This window comes from Sceloporus occidentalis, unplaced genomic scaffold (genome assembly GCF_023333645.1).
Source record: "Sceloporus occidentalis isolate IW3139 unplaced genomic scaffold, rSceOcc1.0.p SCAF_12, whole genome shotgun sequence".
NCBI lineage: Eukaryota > Metazoa > Chordata > Lepidosauria > Squamata > Phrynosomatidae > Sceloporus > Sceloporus occidentalis.
In genome coordinates this window covers 10,146,996-10,170,209 of record NW_028316992.1, presented here as the reverse complement: position 1 = coordinate 10,170,209, position 23,214 = coordinate 10,146,996, and the positions used below count along the sequence as shown (strand labels likewise).

At 40.8% G+C, this 23,214-nt stretch overlaps 1 protein-coding gene across 2 annotated transcripts in view; it reads right to left on the bottom strand.

Annotated features, from left to right (window-relative positions):
* Positions 1-23,214, bottom strand: part of RANBP17 (RAN binding protein 17) — a 253,220-nt gene that overhangs the window by 72,709 nt on the left and 157,297 nt on the right. For both annotated transcript variants that reach the window (XM_089477831.1, XM_089477830.1), the window contains exons 19-20: positions 13,844-13,947; positions 1,626-1,714 (exon numbers count right to left, since the gene is read on the bottom strand). In XM_089477831.1, coding sequence (XP_089333957.1) covers positions 1,626-1,714; positions 13,844-13,947 — 193 coding nt within the window. The remainder of the gene's footprint in view (positions 1-1,625; positions 1,715-13,843; positions 13,948-23,214) is intronic.

The following is a 23,214-nucleotide window of genomic DNA, read 5'->3' as shown; positions in this document are numbered from 1 at the left end:
AATGCCTTTAAAATATTTGGAGATATTTTAATAAAGCCTTATGAAAGATCAAATAACAACTTTGTAACATATTTTTCTATTATTACACATATTTGCTCTTCATCCCTTGCCCAGAGGGAAAAACTATAAATCTTTTCTCAACTGAATGAACACCATTTATCATATTCATTTTCTTGTCAATACAATTATGAAAAGCCTTTGGCCTTTTTCCAAGGAGTCTGATTTGTTACAGAAACCCAATTAGTATAAGCAAGCCTGCTACAAACAATCCTGTTTTGCATGATAACATTACTATTCTGCCTGTTTGGCTATTCACATCTAAACATTGCCAGAGAATTGTTATAATATATAAAATATAATAACTCAAAGGTCAAAGACCAAGTCAAAGGTTCTTATTTCTGCTCATTCTTGCCATCTAGTGGATAGATGTTACAATGTGAGCAATTCATTCAAAACTGAGAGGAAATCTAAGAATAACCACAAGTGAATCAATCCAGCAGAACTGGAATGTCCTGTAAATTTTGTTCATCTGAAGTAGAAGTGAACTACTTTTACACTTAATACATATGCTATAATATTTGACGATTACTGCTTCATCTTTTGCTTTTTGTTTTTATTTTACTTTCTACAATATTTTTTGTGCTTAGTTTACATACTTCCTGGAGTGCTATTTTTACATAAAGATGATGAACAGATTGTATAAACAAATATAAATAAATTCCAAAGTCTGGGTGAATTATTTTAAAGAGGAACAAATTTAAGCATTACCTGTGAAAACCTGAACAGTGTATATCTAAACATTATCCTGAGGTATATGTGTATCTAAGGTGACTTCAAACAAGCTCAAATCTTACTTGAGCAGAACAATCTGGAGCAACCTGACACTAATCTTATTCTTTGAAGATAATGGTAACTTAAAATCCAAATGGAAGGTATCAAAAGTACTTCTTTAAAACAAGCTCTGTTAATTTCAGAAAGGTGGACAGCTTAGACGATTTTAGGAAAACGTATTATCATTTACTGTTGGGACCAAATGTACTTTAATTGACAATTCCAGCTGTTCAGCTTACCCATCTTGTCCCTCAAGCCCAGAAACAATTATGCAAAGTTTATGTAAAAGGCCATTCAGATTTCTAGTAAAGTGGAACAGAGAAAAACAGAAATTTTGCAGGCCTAAAGCATTTATGAAGTGATATGAGAGCTCTCATGGTTATGTACATAGCACCAAATGAAATATGCAAATATGAAGAGGATTCTTTATTTTGAAATAAAATATGCAAAGAATATATATTTTATATTTTAGCTAAGTAGAGAAACATCACAGTATAAATTAAAGCATCGTAGAACTATTAAAGCATTGCAGGCTTACAACATAGAAGAATATTTAAGGATTAAAGTAGTACAATGTGCCCCCCTCCCCTGGTGACCTCTTTGTAGTCTATTTCCAAATGTCGCCCTCACACTTAATGGCATGGCTGCAACTGTACTGTAATTTTAGCTGATTACACATTAGTTCATTTAGCTTTGTTTCCTCTTCCCCACTGTGCCATGCTATTAAACTAATGCAAGGGACCTGGTATCCCTCTGTGCACAGAGCCGGTATTGTCATCGAGTAATAAGGATACATCCAGTCAAACAGCATGGTGTAGCTGGTCTTTGTGTTCAGAGCAAAGGCAATCCCTCGAAGATCTCTTGCCAGTCCGATCAACATACGCTGTCAGTGGGAAAGAGACACAGTAATTGATTTTCACGTTAGCACAGAGCAGATGGAGTAATGATCAGCCAATAATGAGCACAATATCTGATTTTAATTCATTAGTATAAATGTCCTCCCCCATAGAACAGAAGAGCTTAAGTCTCTAACCCAAATATTAATATTAATCCAAAGCTTACTAATGTACTACATAAAGTCTTCAACACTACCACTACTACTAATGCTTGAAATAGTAAATATGACATTATGTACTGAATTAAAGATCAGAAGATACATTTATCTTTTGATTTATTATTTCTTCTTTAACAAGGTTTGGGGATTTTCACTGATACCATTTTTCTAACTTGGTCATCGCTTAAAAGTCATCTGAACAAAATCTATTTAGCAGATCGGGTTTATTTTTCAATCATAAACAGCTGATGAGCATGAAATATAAACACATTTCCATAAACATTACTGAGTATATTTCATACATTATTATTCAGTTTATTGAAACTATTAGTACAATATTTTTTAAAATGTTGACCCATTCATTATTTTTATTAAATAGTTGTTTAAATAATTTAGCAGGCACTTCTTAAAAATCAATTATAGAGTTACAGGGTACTTGAGTGCCCTTTGTTGGAGATGGAACTTTTAAATACTCAATTAAGATAAAATACCTGGGTATGACATTTTAAAAAGATATTAGAAAAGAAATGTAGGGTTTGTGATTGCTATGTATATATATATATATGGTTAGCCTTTATAGCAAAATATTTAGTAGACAGATTTAGAACAGGAATTCTCTTTGCTGAAGGCTAATTAGACAAATTTAACATAGTACATAGCTTGCTTGCAGCACTACAGTTATGATAGGTCAATGATAATTTGTGACATCTATTATGTTCAACCACACTTCTAGTCCACTAGGTTACAGCCTACATTATCAACGCTGACAACCCTACACAACCTGTGTAAGCCCAAAAGCAACATGCCAGGCAAGGAGGAAAAAAATAAATAAATCTTCATTCAACTTTCTTTTTACAGAAATCTAACAACCTAGCCACAATTACTAATACAACTGTCAAAACCTTGATTCAGTAGTTATTTACGGGGCAACCTCCCCTCAGAACTATAAAGGTAGTTGTAAAAAAGATCCTGTTGTTGTTTTCCCTGTTTGCTAATTGTATGAATTCAGCCAAATCTTTGATGGCATGGGGGTGGGGTGATGAAGAAGCTGGAAGACCCTGCAGTTGCCACAGAGAGAAAGCACAGCAAGAGACATTAACCATGGTAGAGATGACCATATCAAGTCCTGTTAGCATCAAACCCAGTGTAGTGAATGAATACCATATCACATCAAGGCAAACTCACTAGGAGTCCAGTGAAGTTTTGTGTTAGATGTACATTAAATTCTCAGCCATACTACTGTCATACCTAGGACTAGTGTGCATGACACTTTTCAGTAAATGAAAAGATCATATAGACTTGGATACTAAGCATGGAACTAAGCAGCTAGAGATTTTCAGTTTTATTTTGCTGCTAAATTTCTAATCCTTTTGATTATGAAAGTTACTAAACAAAATGATTAAACAAAGTCTAGTGAAAATTCCAAAACCTGTGAAGGTAAGCAACAGTAGGATTTCCAGTGATGAGAGCCCAAGTCTTCAGTGTTTTAAATACCTTTCTGTCTTTCCTTATGGTTAGTAGGACCAAAGCCAATAGCGCAAAAAGAAGCAAGTACATGGAGATTATCATACACAGGAAAACTGTCAGAAGATGCAAGATCTAAAAGACAAAAATAGGTCTTATTGAATTTACCCATGCATGCCCAGGCTATAGGCAGCCCGTATCCACGCGGGTAGCCCATCTACAATACAACCTGGACTTTTCCTGCTGCTTTCTGAAGAATGGGATTTTCCCATTCTTGAAAAAGCAGTGGAACAAGTCTGGCTTGTAGACACGTTCCCTGGGAGGATGCGGGCTGCCTATAGGCCGGGCACAGGCAAATGCAATAAGACTCGTATTTGTCTTTTAGATCTTGTGTCTCTCCCAATGTTTTTTCTGTGTGTGATAATCTCCTATGTGAATCTGTTTAACTTCTGATTCAACCAACCCCTAGAAAAATCCATCTTTTGTTCTCACAAATTTTGTGTGTATCGAGGAGAGTGGAAGATGGCTTGTTTCTAACATACCATCGAGAACAGTACTTCTCAAGTTAATTGATATGGTAGAGCAGCAGTATTTCCTCCCAACGTATCAGGAACCAGCATCATATTTGGGCCATATTATTACAATATTCACAGTTCCAAGGAACGTGTCATGGACCAGTAGCTCGCAGACCAGCAGTGGTGCATGAACCACCACACCTGTGGTGTTACTAGGCGGGTGCAGGGGTGTGGATCGTTCCAGGTGATATCCCACAGGAGGGGTGACAACTGGTGGGACCCTCCTCCCACCATTGTAGAAGGGCAAAAAGCTTCGTTGCCAGCCCAGCTCTCTCCCTGGGAAGGGAGCCAAGGTAGTGTCATGGATGGCAGGGGAGGTGCTTGCCCCCCGTTGTTTCTCCAGTGGCTTGACCCTCTTCCCAAGGAGGGAGTTGAGACGGAGGCAAGGGTTGCAGGTGAGCAAGGAGGTAGGAGGGGAGGGCAAGAGAGGCTGTCGGTGCCCCCTTCCTTGGTAGCCCTCCTCCCGCACCAGGTGTCACCAAGCCTAGTGATGCAATTGCGCAACTCTAAGTAGAGCTGTCATAGAGAAGCCTTTCAACACATAACCTAAAGCAGCATGATGCCTTTCAGAGTTGGTGGTCAACAACTCTCATTATCCCAAGCCAGCATTTCCATATTGACTAGAATTAACTGAATTTCAGTCCAATACATCTGGAAGGTACAAATTCAGGAAGGCCTACTGCCTAGGGATACATGAACAGGGATACACCATAGCTAACCTGACTTGATTTGGCACTTTTCATATCTTTGAAAAAACATATTACAGTACTCCTTCCCATTCCCTCAAAAACACATCCAACATAATTACCAAAGTGGATATTTAGGGAAAAATATGTTACTGGTATCACATAAACTTCCAAATGCAGGATCCATAAGAACATTGTAGGGTAGTGGCGGAATTAAATGAATAATCACACAGCTTTCTCAACCTCTGCTTATCCTATAGCTCTCTTTCTAGGACTAAACACACAATGAGACCTCAACCTTGCTCCATAGATGGCATATGAAAAAGCTTTCACTGAGTGACAAAGAGGTGAAACAGACTGGCACAATATGCCACCTTGGGGGGCAGTGTGGGGCTGTGGCGTATTGTGCTAGTCTGTTGATGATGCATGCCTCAACACCGCCCCCAATGCCGTCCACCTGACCAGATGGCAGGCAGCGTTGTGGCACTCCAGCAGCGAGGTGCTTATACGCCACAGGAGAGCTGAAAAGCTGCCACCACGGTGGAAAAGCCACCCTTTTTCCTGCGCAAAAAGGAGCAGCACCTTGCAGCTTCTTTTTAAGCTGGAAAAAATTCAGATTTGGGCTGTGGCGTGCGGTTACCATGGCCCTAATTTGGCACTCAAAGGGATGGCGTCAAGCCACCCTTATACGGCTCTCTATTTCGGCCCTTGCTCTGCTATTTTTCTCATTCCAGTAAAAATTCTAATGTATAGAGCAATGTCCTACATTCACAGAAATGTTTGTACATGCATAATCAAGAGTATTTTTGAGTAGCTGTCATCCCTCCTGTTTTTTGCAAAAAAGTGTAACCAAGACAGTTTTTATGTCTCAACAATACTAGCTTTGTCTGTAAAAACAAAACTGTACATGGCACATGGCTGGACCTTGTGGCCATTGTTTACACTTCATATGAGAATATAATACAAAGTTTATACTGCAGGTCTAGTTCTGAGTAGATTTTGTGATAGAATATGACTTAGAGTGTGAAGGGAGGAGCTGATGCCAGTCAATCACAGCCCAGGGAATGCTGTGAAGAGGAAGAAAGGATAAAAAACAGGCTCTTTGGCAGAAGGCAGATAGGTGAGAGATGGCCTAGAGACAAGGAAAGGATTGCAGAAAGATAGTAAACAGATGGCCTAGAGATAGGGGAAAGTTGCAAGAGAGATACGACAGTCAGCCAGGGGAAAAAGTGAATAGAATTTTGGGGAGTTGTGAATGATTAAGTACTTCAGGGGTTAATGTGTGAATCAATTGTGCATTAATAAACTTCTATTTTTTAATTAAGTGTGTTTGGCTGCTTCTATTAAGTTTTGATAGAGAATCTAGTCAAACCTTGCCACAGTGAATCCATGGAACAACGCATCCACTGGTCCATGCAGAGACCATGAGGCCAAAGCATCCAATCCAGGGGGAAAAGGGCATGGTGACTGGCAGGAGCCAGAAGGTGGGGTAGAAACCCGTGGCCAGCCTGGAGAGGGGATGTATCGGAGGGGAGGACTAAAATGTCTCATTAGCCTGAATGGTGGTTAAAAACCGGTAAGCCACTTAGCACATGGCAGCTCCTCAAGGCAGCTGTGGATTCAACAAATATGACTCTATCTACAGATCCAGATTCAGAATGGAAGAAAAGTACAAAAGGCATTCAACACTGATACAGCATACATCATTCTCTCATTTGTAGTTGTTCCCTTCATAAAGGATGGTAGGAAACAGAGATAAAGCAACAGTGGTTTTAATGCTTGCATCCTCAGTCTGAACCTGAAATGCTTTGCAGCCTATCTGAGGAATATAAGCAAACATACAATGGCTACTGGAACACACCAAAGAATTCCAAAAGAAAATCAGCATGTGTTTGATAGACTATAGCAAAGTCTTTGACTTAATAGATAATAAAAAGCTATGTAATGTCCTTAAAGACATGGGAGGGCCTCTATATCTGATAGTCCTGATAAGAAATTTGTACTTAGGACAAGAGGCTACTGTTAGAACAGAATATGGAGAAAGCAAATGGTTCTCAATTGGCATAGGGGTCAGGCAAGACTGCATCCTTTCACCCTATTTGTTCAACTTGTATGTAGAAAATATCATACAAAGATCAGGCTTGGACACAGAAGGAGGAGGAGTGAAGACAGGAGGAATGAATATCAATAATCTGAGATATGCAGATGATAACATTCCATATTACTAGCAGAAAATATTGCAACTACTGGAACAACTACTAAGAAAGATCAAGAAGAAAGTGCAAAGATAGGTTTACTGCTCAACATAATAAAAATAAAAATAATGACCATGGAAGATCTATACAGATTTAACCTAGACAGTGAGGAAATTGAATGTTTTCCCTATTATCATGTACAGTTGAGAGAACTGTGCAGTGAGGCAAGCGGATAGGAGGGAAATCTAAGATGCAGTGCTGGAGAAAAGTGCTGAGGATACCATGGGCAGCTAGAAAGACAAACAAATGGGTCCTAGAACAAATGAAGCATGAAATCTCCCTGGAAGCCAAGATGATTAGGTTGAGGTTGTCGTTGTTCAGTCATGTCATGAGAAAGAATGATTCATTGGAAAAGACAATAATGCTAGGATAGGTGGAGGGATGTAGAAAGAGAGGAAGACTGCATGCTAGATGGACAGACTCTATTAAGGAGGTCACAAGTATGAATTTACTGGACCTACAAAGAGTAGTGCAAGACAGGGAGTCTTGGAGGTGGCCATGATTCGAGATTGACTCAAGGGCAGTTAACAACCAATATGTAATACTAAAACACATCAGTCCCAATGATGCAGTTACCACTGCTGATCAACATATACAGGTATAACTCAGTTAACAAAGTAGATGTGTTGCTGGACATTACTTTGGTAACAGAACATTTGTTGCCACAGGCAGAAATAACATATGAAATTAAACAACCAAGGCAGGTAAAGCTTGCATTGGTAGAAAAAGATTTTGAACCTTCTCAAGACCATTTCAAGGCATCTTCCAAACTGCATCCAGAGATTTTTTTTCTTTCACTAGCTTCTGCTTTCCTCATGGTTTCCATTTTGGTGACAAAACATATACAGTCCTCCCTCCGTTTTCGTGGGGGATCCGTTCAGGACCCCCCCATACACGCAAAAATGAAAAAAAATGCGCATTTTCAAGCCCTAATGTCTTGAATGGAGGCATGTTCCTGTGGGGGGTGAGGGTATGCACCGCGGGCATGCACCCCATTTTAACTCCCTCTATTCGTCCCCGCAGATATTCAAGAGGCGCGGATTCGAAGTCCACGAGAATGGAGAGAGGACTTTATATCTATGCTATTTAACATCCTGGCAGGGGCTGGTGAGAGCCTCAGCTACTTTCTCCTCCTCCCCATTCTGCTGTTCATGCATGCTCAGTAAGGGATTCTGGAGGCAACTGGCTGTTTACCATGTCTGTTGTAGGCAGGCACACATAGCTATAGTAAGATCAGCTGGAATAGAACCCTGTTTTGTCACAGCTCAAGCCTTGTTGTACTCTACAACCAGACACTGCTGCAACCCAATACTGAAAATCTTTATTTTTCTAGCATTCTTTCACCATTTTTCCTATGCTAATGTTGTTTTTTAAAAAACACCTCCTTCTATCTTGACAGATGAGGCTGAAAAGAGGAGGGGCTGAGATAATAAAAAGACATTGTAAAAAGGAGTTCTTTTATCAGAGGCTTTTTAAATTGAGGTATGTCTATAATGTGGTTGTTTCAGGACTGAACAGCTGGGTTCACAATTCATAAGAAGCTAGGTTTCTATGTGATATCTGAATCTGGCAGGAGCTAGCACTCTGGGGAGTCTTCCATATGAGCCCCATTCTCGTAGCAGTCATGCTAATAAAAATAAAATTGGAACATAGCGCTTTCAAGGCAGCCACCACTGCATATACTCTCATTTGCATGACAGGGGCTACTGCCCACACCACACTCTTTTCCTAACTATCCCTTAACCTCACTCCCTGCCATATGCCCTACCCAGCATGCCTTCACGTTTTTAAGTTTTCCTCACAAGAGAGAAAGAAAAGAAATAGAAAAAATAAATAAAGATAATAAAGGTTGGAGGGAAAAGGGAACACTGACACCACATGACTTGTAATTGTCTAACTGCCCTGGAAGCAACGTCTCACACTTGGGGACATGTCAGCTTGCTATGTCATTGATGGATTTCCCCCATCAATGAAAAGGAACGGTCAGGGACAGAGCAGCTACAGGTTGAAGGTGCCACTTTGCAAGGAGTATGGCCAATCTCACTTTTTTCCTGGTGTAACTACAGTTTAAAAACTGCATGCAGTAATGTCCTGGGTAGTCTGTTCCCCAACAAGCCAAAAAACCCTCAAAACAAATATTATTTTGTACAGTTAATTTTATATCTTGTCAGGTGAGAGACAAGCTAGAATGTCAGCTTCTGCCAAGTCACACTAAACAAACCAAAGAATTCTGAAGAATCCTGGCATGTTAAAATATCTGAACATTCCCAGTGTGAAAAATATGCAAGCAGAATACTGATAACCAGAAGTCAAATTTATGAACACATCTTCATTCTGAAATATCTGTTATATATCCCATAACAAAGAACAGAATCTGCCTTCCTAGTGGGGTTTTTTTCTTGTCTCTAATTTTCCCTCAGATTCTCAACACAGAAAAGTACAACAAGATTGTCCAAAAGTAACTGGGATGGGCAAATAAAACCTAAACTGTACTCTAACAGCCTTAGCCACATCACTAACCTGTTCAACTGGAGCCAAACAAGATACTACTCAAACACCCCCAAAAAAGGATTTTATATTGGGGAAGTCCGACAGACCTTTAACTATATAGTTGTACTTCTGGGTGCAGCTATAATATTACCCTCATAATTCTACTATATAATAACAACCACAAAAAAGGTGAAGGGTCATAGTGCTTTGTCTTTAGAATTAAGATGGCTGTCTTCTTCCTTACAGCACACTCTTAATTCTACAGACACGTCTTAATAACCTCTAAATAGTTCCAACAAAAGAGCCATGTCAGAGGAATGAGCAGGCCCCAAGGTGTTTCGACTGGAGTGTTTTCATCTGCCTTTATTGCACGATCCCTCTCCAGAATTAAGGCAATAACCTGTGATAAATTATTCAGGAACTGCTACAGGGATCAAAGCAAAATCATTCTGTTAAAGTGCTGTTTGCAACATTTGGCACTTAGTGTGAAAACTTTTAATGTGTGCAAGCTGAAAATCAAGGATTTTAAATAATTCAAGAGCTCAGAGTTTCTGTGAACCAGCTATAGATAGCATGCTACTTAACCACTCCTCTTCCTTGGATACATTGTTTTATTTGTTCCTATCAAACTAATCATTGTCATAAATAATATCAAAGTATCACTGAGGGTAAGTATAGAAAGTCAATATGCTATTGATTAGAATTTCCAGGGCCAATGCAAGTTTTCTTTAAGAGAATAGTGGTGAGAAAATTGGCAATCGACTTCCAACAATGAATTTTCCCCCACCCCAGTTAATGGCATGGCATGACAAAGTCTTCAAGTATTTGGTTAGCACTTCCCAGAAAATAAACCTGAACGTATTCTTTATGAGCAACATTGTCAACTATAGAAGCATATCAACAAGACTAACCTGCTCTGCTGCAATTATTTTTAGCTATGTATTTTGGATGCATAAAACCTCAATTAGAAAGTCCTTGTAGAAGCCACAAATTAAATGACTTTGGCAGTCACAGTCCATTTTCTATGTGATATTCTAAAAGTGTCACCTCCCTGCAGTTAGGAATACTAAACATTTTACGGAAGAACATTTTTGTTTTCAATGTTTCCAAAACAGAGTACCTGAAAGCACTTTACCATGTATTATTTATTCATCAGAATAAATATGAAAAACAAAAGGGAAAAAACATTTAACCTAATAAATTATGTTTAAAAGATTTTTAGAGGTAAAGTTTACTTTATGATAAAGCAACAAATTCAGTTCTTTACCAGTGGCTTAGAGCATGAAGTTTCCCTTTATACAAATTAGACAGATGGTGCTTACAGTAGAATTTACTAAAGGTCTGTCACAACAAATGCAGCCAAGCTGCATATTTAATCACTGCAGAACCTTGTCTACCTGCAGCTGCCAACTGCTAATCCAATTTCCCTGATAAATGTGGCAAGAGACACGATCAGCAATAAAGAGCATCTAACTCCATTTTCCTGCAGGGCGTCTTTTGATGAACATTTAGGACGGAAGCAAGGAGTGCACTGTGTGGCCCTGGCTTGTGGCAGCTGCATGCATTCTGAAGGCACACTTCTCAGGTTACTCACTTAATTCTGCCACTATCATTATGTTGCTATTGATCTCAGTAGCTCTTGTCTACACAGCATTACTCTAGATGGAGCTGAATCAGGCAGTTATCATGCATCAAAGTTGCTCAAAAGCCTGGAGATTTCCCCTTAATTACTTGTGATTTTATTTGCAAATACCGTTAAAGTGTAATCAAAGCAATCACTTTCCAGGGTCATTAAGAACTTGCTAGTTTAGGGATATAACACTGGAACTCCATTAAAAATTTCCCCCAGTAAGAATGTTTCTCTATCAAACAAGACAGTATGACCGCAAAATGGTTTCAGTACTGATCAAGTCTTCAAATGGTGAGAAAGCTTCCATCTTTCACACAGATAGTTTAAAACCCACTTCATATCTTAGCCTTAACTTCAGATTGCTTCCCAGAAGAGAGATTTTGTACTTAGAAGGATAACTGAAAGGGAATCCATTTTTCTATGGAGTCTTTAAGCTAAAAAATAATCAGTCTTAAAATATACGGCAAATGTTAACTTTTAAGTCAAAGTCAAACATTATTCATATTATAGCTGTTAAAACATTTCAAATATGCCAGCCACTGATACATCAGAACATTTTTTCAAATTTCTTTTACAAGTCTCCAAATCATGAAGCAATTTTTACATGGAGCATCAAATATGTAGCAAATGTATCCTATATTTCTAATTTTTGTTACATATGGTCACACTCCTGTAAACCTCTTCAGGAACACATGAAGACTATTGCACAAGCAACATTTTGTCTTGTCTGAGTCCCCCCCCCCCTCTTCCTAGTAAGATTTGCATGAATTAGCAGATCCCACTAGTACATACAGAGAGGCATCTCCCTTGCACACTGCCATGCAGTGTGTATGTGTGTGCGTGTAAGACAGAAAGAGAGAGAGAGAGAGAGAGAGAGAATGGGGAGCGGGCAGAGGAGAAACAATGCCAGATTTCCTGGCCATTACTTTTAGTCCTCTGGGCTGTTGACCTTTCTTGGAGGAAAGCATTGTGTGCACGCCATGTGGCCTGTCAGACACCCTCATGTTAAACTGCTCCTCAGGAAGTAAGATTCAGTTGTCAGCCATAGCTGACTTCTGTACATCAATGTGTGTGCACTGGGGCAGGGACACAACACCTTGAGTGCCTCAGGCAACAAAATGTCTTGTGTTGGCCTTGACAAACAACCCTGTTTTGATAATTCTTTGAATTTCACCAACAGAAGACTGGGTGAAGTAAGTTACATGGGTGTTGTCTGTAGAAGTAACACCAAGAAGGAGCTAGCTTACAGCTCTTTGGATCACAGCCTCTGTCTTGAGGAAGTAAGGGGGCGGGGGGAGACAATGATGCTAATGAGTTTTCCACTGCATTTTAAAAAGCTAAAGAAAAAATATTGATATCGCTTCTAGGAATATTGCACAATGTATCTGAAATAGCCACTCCAGAGTGCACGGTTAACTGTTTGTTCATAATAGTAGAAGCCAATCTATTTAATGTAATGTTATGCTAATGTGTTTTGTTCTTGATGATGCAGTTTCCACTTAGCAAGTCTTTTCCTTCCTAAAATATACTGTTGTTTTGACACAAACAGCTTGCTACACTTAAGGATTTTACTAATAAAACATAATGTTGTGCTGGATAATATGACTGTTGCCACAGCTGAACTGACTTGTCAAATCAATCCTAATATGGCTCCCACAGGCACATAAAAACCTTATTTAGCTATCAGTTATCCTAATCACTTTGTTCGGTTTAAGAACGCAATACTTCAAGACCAGTTCCTATTTATACATATATGCCCAGCCATTTAATAAACTCCTGATTTATATATTAAATTCTTGTTTGGAAGGAATGTTCTAAGCATAGAGTGTTTTTATGTAGTATATACTTCTGCAAATCCACAAAAATACACAGAAATAAATACATTAAAAAACCGAAGACATGACAGAAAAAGTATTTAACATACAACAGGCTCACAGTCTACAAAGATAAGCCATAATACTTTCATTTTAGTTATTACTTAAATGCAGGCATCAGAAGTTAGAAATAAAAGCAATATTGCTCATAAAGTGACCACAAAGAAGAGCTGCCCAATATCTAATTCTGCCTTCTCATTTAGTAAAGGAAATGTGTGATATGGCAGTTTCTTTCTAACTCTGCCCCACATTACTGCCTACCACTGATAGGAGAGTGAGATATGAGAAAAATCAGATGAAACAATGCCATGACATCACATATTTCCTTTTTTGTAAAGATTATGGTGGGAGGCAAGGGAAATGAATGCCACATGTTTGGTGGCATATTTGTTTCCACACCTTATTTGTGAAGTTCTTGGGAAACATATTCAAATCTTTCTTTATCCACTGCATGGCAAACCAACGATCTGAATTCCTCCCTTTGAACAGTCAAAGACTACTATCTCCATGCATACATGCCCTTTACTCACTTCAAATTGGGAAGACACAGCCCTGGAACCAGGACAGTCAGCACGTAAGTGTGGCAAATAAGGGAGAAGGTAGGGCTCCTGTCCCTTCCCTGGTCTGCCCTCCCTGATCATTTTGTTCTGTTTCTTCATTTCCAAGTCATTGCCTTGACTGTGTATGAATGCCTCACCATTTCATGTGGGGATAATAGAATCACATTCCAATTAAAGATTAAAGTTTAAACTATTGAAGTTCATCTACAAACTTTGGAAAGAGAATATTCAATAGGGGTGAGAAAAATACTACTATATGGCCAAATTGGTCTTATTAACCTGCTTCCATTGAAGTCAATGGGACTTCAAAGATTATTTTTTTTAATAAATTGTACTCGCAGCCTTGTTTTTCCCCCTTTATTTTTAAATCACACATTTACTTTCTGGTTAATCAGATTTCCTCACACTATTAAAAGTTGCCTACCTTAGCTTCCTCTTGTTTAAAGCTACTGTTAAATGTCTGGGCTAATGTTTCAAATGAAACTGTCAGGGGAAGCATGAAGTTTTCAAACTCATCCTCATCTTCTCCTATAAAAAAAGGAGGGGGAAAACAGAGCATAGCATTAAAAGAACTGTATTAAGTGTCTGACACAGGCACCATTATATTAAGCATTATATTATATAAAATTTACTGTAGTATGGTATCATTATATTAACCAAAAAAACAAAACCATGAAATGACAATTGACCTATGAAAATGCCACCTAAAAAGGGAAGAGTGTAGTTTTGAAACACAGCATCTTGTCCCCACAACCCAATACACACAAGAATGAACTGTCACTCCTGGAAGACTCAAAGCGTATTAGTTCAACTTTCAAATAAGTTGTAGGTCCTTCCCATGCTGTTTAACATAAAACAACAACACCTACCCATTTCTTCAAAACCAAAAGTGGTTTTGAAGTGTTGGGTTTTTTTGTTTGTTTGTTTGTTTCTACAGACAGTTATGGTTTCTTTCACACGTGAGCACCTGGTCAGCTAAAAACCTGTATGTTGTTACTAATGGTTATCCTTCCATCTAATGTAATTTCCAGTCTTTCTGTTATCATGATTACACAGCCAAAACTGCACCACCAATGCATAGCATGGAGGTACTGTCAGGCTCTGGAGTTGCCGGTACTAAAAACATACAAAACAAACAGAACAGACCTGGCACACCCCCCCCAAACATTTGCCCCCTCCTCCCCAAAAGGATAAGTCAATCTCCAAAACAGATCCAAAAGAATGTAGAGGCACAAAATGTTAAGACACATGAGGAGAAAAAATGGAAGTCTGAGAACTGATTGAAAGAGAGTCGCTAGCAAGAGAAAATGAAAGGCAGGAATGATGAGACATGAACAAGCAAAAGTTTATTTATTTATTATTCCACTTTTCTCCCAACATTGGATTCAAGGTGATGTACAACATTTTAAAAGTACAATACATGTCTGCTAAAACAACTGTATCTAAATTTGTATAGTTAGTGAAGAAGCTGAGAATTAAATAGAAAATCCTGCAAGACAGGAAAGGAAAAGGTGGTCTTGGACCCCCAAACCTGAAAGCATACTACTGCCTGGTTAGCCTGACATCAAAACCAGGGAAGATTCTAGGGCAGCTCATTAAACAGAGTCTGTAAGCATTTCGAAAGAAATACCGTAACAAAAAATTAGGAGCAGCTAATACCCCAGAGGGCAGGATCAATATTCAAAATGACCTTAATAGATTAGAAAGCTGGGCCAAAGCTAACAAACTGAATTTAAACAGGGAGAAATGTAAGGTACTACACTTAAGGTGAAAAAATGAAATGCACAGATACAGGATGCGGGACACCTGGCTTGACAACAGTAAACGTGAAAGAGATCTAGAGGTCCTAATAGACCACAAGCTGAACATGAGTCAACAGTGTGATGCGGCAGCTAAAAAGGCCAATGCAATTCTAGGCTGCATCAATAATAATAATAATAATAATAATAATATGGTTTATTTGTAATCCGCTTTTCCAAAGTTTGATCAAAGCGGCATACAATAGCGGTATAAAAACATTCCAATAAAATCAATTAAAAACAACATTAACAACAACACAGTGATCATAACAAAAGGGCCAGATGGATGGGGAAGTCGATGTACACATTCCATGGTCGTCGATAAAAGGGGTAAAGGATAAAATGATTTTTCACGGTGGGAAGGCTTGGGGAAAAAATACGTCTTTAGGTTCTTTTTAAAAAGAGCTATAGATGTGGTGGAGCGGAGCTCGTCTGGGAGACTATTCCAAGATCTAGGGGCCAAGATAGAAAATGCCCTCTGTGTAGCGTGTTGTTGGGACCTCCAGCAATTTCATCCCTGTCGACCAGTGTGCGGGGTGGATTATATGGGGAGAGGTGGTCCTCCAAGTACCCTGGGCCCAAGCCATTTAGAGCTTTATAGGTCATTACCAACACCTTGTATTGTGCCCGGAAGCGAATAGGCAGCCAATGAAGATCTTTCAGAATAGGTGTTATATGGTCAGACCTGGAACACCCAGTGACCAGTCTCGCTGCCATATTCTGCACTAACTGTAGCTTCCAGGTTTAGTACAAGGGTTGCCCCATGTAGAGCGCATTACAGAAATCCAGTCGAGAGGCTACCAGAGCATGTACTACAGTTTCAAGGTCCCTCCGGTCCAGGTAGGGATGCAGCTGGCGTATCAGCTGAAGCTGATAACAAACGTTCCTGACGACCGCATTCACTTGAGATGACAACTGGAGCGATGAGTCTAGGAGCACTCCCAAGCTGCGGACCGAATCCTTCAAGGGGAGCATGACCTCGTTCAGGACCGGATGACAAATCTCACCACCCAGACCCGGGGAACCTATCACCAGTACTTCCGTTTTCTCTGGATTCACACTGAGTCTATTTTCCCTCATCCAGCCCATTACCAATTCCAAGCAGGCATTTAGAGGAGAGATGCCATTCCTAGTTACTGCATCAGTCGGAGACACAGAGAAACATATTTGGGTGTCATCAGCATACTGATAACACCGTGCCCCGTGTCTCCGGATGATCTCTCCCAGCGGTTTCATGTAAATGTTAAATAGCATGGGGGACAGAATAGCTCCTTGAGGGACACCAGATGTTAGTTCCCTCTTACTGGAGCAAACGTCCCCCAGCTGCACCATCTGGAATCTACCCGAGAGGTAGGAACGGAACCACTGGAGTGCAGTGCCCCCGATACCTAACTCCCTCAGGCGTTCCAGAAGGATACCATGGTCGATGATATCGAAAGCCGCTGAGATGTCCAAAAGCACTAACAGGGATACGCTTCCCCTGTCCATGCCCAGACGGAGATCATCAACTAAGGCGACCATGGCAGTCTCAAATCCATAGCCCGCCCAGAAACCGGTTTGAAATGGGTCCAGAAAATCTGTTTCATCCAAGATCAATTGAAGCTGGAAGGCGACCGCTCTCTCGATCACCTTCCCCAAAAATGGCAGCAGCGACACAGGCCGATAGTTGTTATGAATCAGGGGGTCTAATGAGGGTTTTTTTAAGCAGGGGTTTCACCACTGCTAATTTTAATCTAGATGGAAATTGTCCCTCCCTTAGCGATGTATTAATTATGTGGTGCAACATGGTTAGCACCGCATCCCGCCCCCCCCCCCAGCTGCCAACCATGAGGGGCAGGGATCGAGAGAGCACGTTGTCTTCCTAACACTTGGAAGGATCTTGTCCACTTCCTCGGCACTAATAGACTCAAAGTGAACCAGTATAACAGGGTCCATGGAAGCTCTGGACACCTCTCTAATAGGCTCTGAAGAAATACTGGTGTCGAGATCAGCCCTTATCCGAGAGATTTTATCTGCAAAGAAGTTGTTAAATTTGCCACAGCAGGCTTTAGATGGTTCTAAGATAGGGTTCAGGGAGGGGGGCAGATGTGTTAACTCCCTCACTACCCTGAACAGCTCTGCTGAACGCAACTCCGCAGACGCAATACGTGCAGCATAGAACGAATGCTTTGCTGCACCTATTGCCACTCCGTAGGCCTTCAAATGGGACTCTAGGAGTGCTTTGTCGGTTAAGTGCTGGTGTCTTCGCCAGTTGCGCTCTAGTCGTTGCACAGCCCGCTTCCTTTCCCTGAGGTCTTCCATATACCAGGGTTGTTTTTTGGAAGCAGGCCGGAAAGGACGCTTGGGAGCGATACTGTGTATAGCCCTGGAGAGATCAGTGTTCCAGATGTTTGTCAGGGTGTCAACAGAATCACCGGGGGGGGGGGGGGGGGGCTTAAGGTAGAAGCCTTGATTCGAGTCTCAACCAGAAAATGGTCCGTCTATGACAGGGCAGAGATATTGGAGATCTCTGCCCATGGAGTCTCCATATCCGTACTAAAGATGACATCGAGGGTATTACCAGTGCAATGTGTGGGCCCTGAAGCCAACTGAGACAGGCCCATGGCAGTCATGGTTGACATGAACTCCCGAGCTGCACCTGTTGGATTTTGACTGGCCTCAAAAGGGATGTTGAGGTCCCCAGGACAAGAAGCCTCCACTCTTGAATACCATTTGTTCATTCTCCCATTAGAAACAGGGATGTAACCATTACTCTGATTACCCACTAGAAATACACCTGATTGACATTACAGATGTAAGCCTCCAAACATCCCCTAAAATATTTATTAATCCACCTACAATTTGATATAACAGTAGGCACCAGCATAAGCAAACACGGCTGGTCATAGCACCTGAGCAGATAGTGTGAATGACACATAGTCCCAGCTATATGGAAAGGTATGGGGAGTATGGTGCTTGCTTAAAGAGCATAACCATCCCCCAATTCTGCACTTCTGGTGGGAACCGAAAGCCAAAAGAGGAATTCTGCCAGATCTAACTAGACTGGAATCCCTCTTTTATATCTTGTGTATCCCTAAGCACCCCTTTCTGCCTTCTCATTCCCAGGGACACCACATCTCATCTAGTTGTTATAAAGTCCATGAAGCACCATGAATCAAAATCAATCCCTCTCATATCCCATATATCAAAACTCTTCACTTTGGAAACCTTCTCATGTTCTGTTAAGGGGCAATCAAGCTTTTGGTTTCACATGGAATCTCTATGGATTGGAATTGGCTTAAAGGTATAAATAGCACCCCAACATGTACCCTCATTTGTCCAGTAACTGTTGCCCTCAGGCTCCAGTCTCAGACATTAGTCTTTTGCCTGTTCTTACCTGTTTCCCTAAACCTACATACTCAAGCCTCATGGTTTAAGTTGCTCCTGCTTTTCTGTTTTCTGTTGACCGTCTCTTCAGGATCAGTAAATATATCCCCTTATCCAGCCTTCAAACACCATTATCTCCTTTCACTTTTCTACATTTGGTTAGCTCTGTATGCTGTGTGATAGAGTTAGATAATCTAGTACAGTTATTTCCAAACTTTGGTCCTCTTGGAGTGTTGAATGTCCACTCCCAGAAGCCCCAGCCAGCTTGGCCAACAGTCAGCAATTCTGGGAGGTAAAGTCCAAAATATCAGGATGACCAAAGTTTCGGAACCACTGATTATGTGTTCGTACCTCTATCAGTTATTATTGGTAAAGCTGGTGCTCAGATCCTGCATACGTCACCCCCTCTCACAAAGCCAAGCAAAATGCTTCCCTAATTAATTAAAGATATATTGCAACTATATATTGCCCTAATTAATTAAAGATATATTGCAACTATCAGTGGAGGTTCTACAAGCCCCACACACTTTGGGTAACACAGACAACATCCTCACTTTCTCAGATCATGCCACTAATGTTCATCATTCTATTTAAACCCCTTAAATCTCTCTCATTTTTCTACTTCCTTGAATTGGCTTCTGCACATTTTTCCCTTGTCTCCTTAAGTACTCACCTAAGTATTCTCTATGGTTTACTGTGTTTGACCCATCTAGTTTATCTTCCAGAATGCCATATTAAAACAAAGTCCTTTAAAGCCCATTCACACTTCTCATAGTTCTGATTATCTAAAATTCTTTCAGTGACCACTTCAGATTCAGACAGCACTACTACAGTGTCTGCCATTTGTTTCACAGTACATTTTCTTGAAGTGGATGGATTCCCCCCCTTCCTAGTTGGAGGTACTCAAGAGAGCAGCAGATATGGGTTGGCATCTGAGGAAACAGGGCTAAACTTCTCTGAAAGAAATGAAGTCCATTGGGGGTAAGGCCATTCAGTTATATTTATGCACATGCCATTAATTTTAATCTTTGAATTTTGGGAATCAAGGTATATTTGGGATTCTTGTTAAAAGAACTTTCATTTGCTGAAACCCTGTGTGTCATATGACTTTTGGGGATATCAAGCTGAGGTAACCTTTCAAGGTGTGGCTCAAGTTATCTTCTTAACAAATGTTTAGCTACACCACAGTGTTGTTCCCAAAATAAATGATGAGATAAGGTTTGATTTTTTTAGTTATCTGGAAATAGGCAGCAGATTCTGAGCAGATTCTGCTGCCATTCATTTAAGACATAGACCTTCTGCTAGACTGTGGAAGAGCAGGAAGCATATAGTCAAAGAGTGGCACAGACCTGAAGGTTTCAAAATCCACTGAGTTTACAGAAGCCTATGGGAGATTTATCTACTTATGCCCAGTTGCTGACCTGGCTAAAACAAGAGGCTCACTATAGGTATCACTGAACCCACTTAAAATAGGATAGTGGTTTTTCTAGGCTCTAGATTTACTAAACCATGTTATGGGTTTGCTGGTTGCACACTGTCCACCTTTGAGACAACTGAGTCCATCTTTGGGGACTTTTAAAACAGACTCTGAATCACAGATATTAATGTTCATAGGTCCTTAGATCAATTTCAGATTTTTTCCTCAGATGTTTATGAGCTATAGAAAGCAGTACAGTCAATACAGTCAAGGACACAATTTAGGTCCTTGGCCTGGATATTAAGATTTTCCAGGAGACTTGGGTTCCACTCTAGAGTGGAAAATTAATATTGCACTAAGTGAAGACTTAGCTTGAGTATTTGTCAAATTTGAAATAGTACAGTTACAAGCATCCTCTTGGGGAAAAGAGAATAGTGGATAGTGGATACAATAGTCCTAGTGGATACATATGCTTGTATACCATCGCCAGAGCTGTAGAGACAAGTGGAGAGGAGTTTGCGAGTGTGTGCCACCTTGTTTGTTGATATAACAGACCATAGTTGTATTGTCTGTTATGATTTATACTACAGTGTCATACAGATGGTGTTCAAATGCTTGGAAAGCTTTAAGGACCGCTAGAAGTTCCAGAGTGACGATTTGTAGTTCTGACTGGGTTGGAATCCAATGGCCTTGGATTAGAAGTTTGTTGTAATGACTGGCCCAACCTGTCATGGAGGTGTCCATGGTGACCATCCGGGAAGGTTAAGGAAACTAGAAATGAACTGCCATGAGGACATTGCAAGGGATGGTTTACCAAAAGAGTGATGCTCATACATCCAGGGGAAGAGTCAACATCTTGGACTGGTGATTGGATAGAAGATTGAACACTGACAGAAACCAGCCCTGGAGGGGCCTGAACTTCATATGTGACAGGTAAGTTACTGCTGTGGTGGAAGCATGAAGCCTAAGAGGCACTGAATATCTCTCGCTGGGAAGTGAGAATGGTAGACGCCAATGTCTATTTGAGATCACAGAGAACAAGCCTGTCTCACAGGAAGATAGGCGCAGGCTGAGTGAAAGTCGAGAGTCACCCCGATATAGTCTATCAACTGAACAGGCTGTAATACTGTCTTTGTGAAATTATACAAGTTCCTCCTTGCAAAGACTCATGCAGTACAGGTACAGGGCAGTCTTCATGGTCAGAGATATTTCTGCCCATAAATAAGCAGCAGGAATAGGGAGTAACAGCTGACAGGAAATAATGATGGTCCACTGTATTCCTATGGAACCAAGTGACCATCAGAGTCCCAACAGAGCAGCAAGGCTCTCTGTTCTCTGATTTAATGACTGGGTGGATTGCTTTCACTGATGGTTGGAAAAGATCTCCCAAAATAGGAGCAGCCTGATGAGGAAGAAGAAACATGCACACTTTTAAAATTTACAGTGGAGTTGAGGGCTTTAGAGACAGAGAAAGCTTTCCTGAGGAGCAAGTCATCATTTCACTCAGTTTTATTTTGTGGGGCAGCGTGTTTTGATTGATGGTATTTTCAATGGAGGGTATCTTACTTAATTCTAGTGGCAGAAACAATGTTCTTGATTGTGTGCATGAAATCTGACAAAGATGCTGAAAGACAGAATTTAATTTTTCAAAATTAATTAGGAATAGGAGAAAGTCTCCCCGCCTGTCTTGTAAGCATTTCTATTGAATGCTGGAGTGTACATGAATGCACCAGTCAGTGTGTGCAGAGGGCTACTTCTCCTCAGTTGAAATTAGTTAGCAGGCCACCTAGAAAGAGATCTCTGAACCCATTGCTAACAAATAAACAGAACCTGGTTTCCAGGCCAAAACTCCATCTCCATGGCTTGTGCTAGAGGAGGGACTGGACCAGCAGGAACCTTGTTCAGCTATGTTTCAACACTGCATCTGTTTCCAGTAAATCTCACAAGGTATGGGAACTCCATCGATATAAGGAAATAAGTTTGCATAAATGTCTCTTTCAATTTTCCCCTCATGGTAATAGGCCAGCAACAGTAATATTCTCTGACTGTTAGCAGACATATTCAGATCAACTGAAAAATACTAAATTTATGCTTCTTTTCACATAAAAGCATAATCTCATCTCCTATTGTACTTTAATTCCCCCCCCCCCCCCCCCGTTTTATAAAATGAGAGCAGAGTTTCTCAGGATTCTGCCTAAAGCAATCGTAACCATCAAAGTGGCACAGGTAGCACACAGGCCATCATTGCCTGTTCTTGTTCTAGTCTGGTAAAGAGGTAGGAAGAGATCTCTTTTCAGAGGAATCTTCTAAGTTCTGAAATTCAATCAAACACTATCATCTCAAAAAACTAAAGCATCGTGGATCTTTGCTACACTCTAAAACCAAAGAAAATAAAAGTATCTAGCTTTTCGCTTTTGGCACAGAAGGTTCTTCTATGTGCCCAAATCTCATGTTCTGGCAAGCCAGGTTTAAACATGTTTTCCCACAAACCAATACCCATGAGGATAGCCTTCAATGAAATAAATTTAGGCGGGATACAAACGGGCAGGGGAAGACGTCTTGGAGGTGTATTCTGCTGAATACGGAGCCTCCAGACCGCCCGCCCCGGGGGCATGGCTCAGGAGATGGGGCTTCCACATGGGGGGCAGTGAAGATGCCTCACCTGGGGCCGTTTCTGACCCGCAGTTTCCAAACCGCCACCTCGGAGGACGCTGCAAAGAGAGAGGCAGCTTCCTCACGGGCGGCCAAAAACAGGGCTTTTTTTTTTCCTTTGCCGGCTGGCGGATGCGCAGCTGCGCAGCTGCAGTGCTAAGCAGCGGCGGCAAAAAGCCTATGGGCACATTTAAAGTGCCCAAGCCCCTTTAAAACTTTTCCCCCCACTCTGCCCAAGAACAATGGTGGTTTCCTGCCAGCTGGTGATCAGCTGGTGTTGGCATCCTTGTCCACTTGCACTTTGCCAGTGTCACCAGCATCATGGATGCCTCCTTTCCTTTGGTCCCCGCGCTCCTGCTGAATCTGCAATGCACAGCCACAGCTGTCGCCGCTGCCATCGATGTCCCCCTGCCATCCCCCATCACCTCCCCTGTACATATGTAAATATTTAGTTTTAGCGGTTTTTATTGTTAGGTGAAAATGGCACAGGAATGTGTGTAGGGGCTCACTTTAAAGTCCAAACTTTCTAAGCAGCACATGCGTACATGTTGCTCTAGGGTT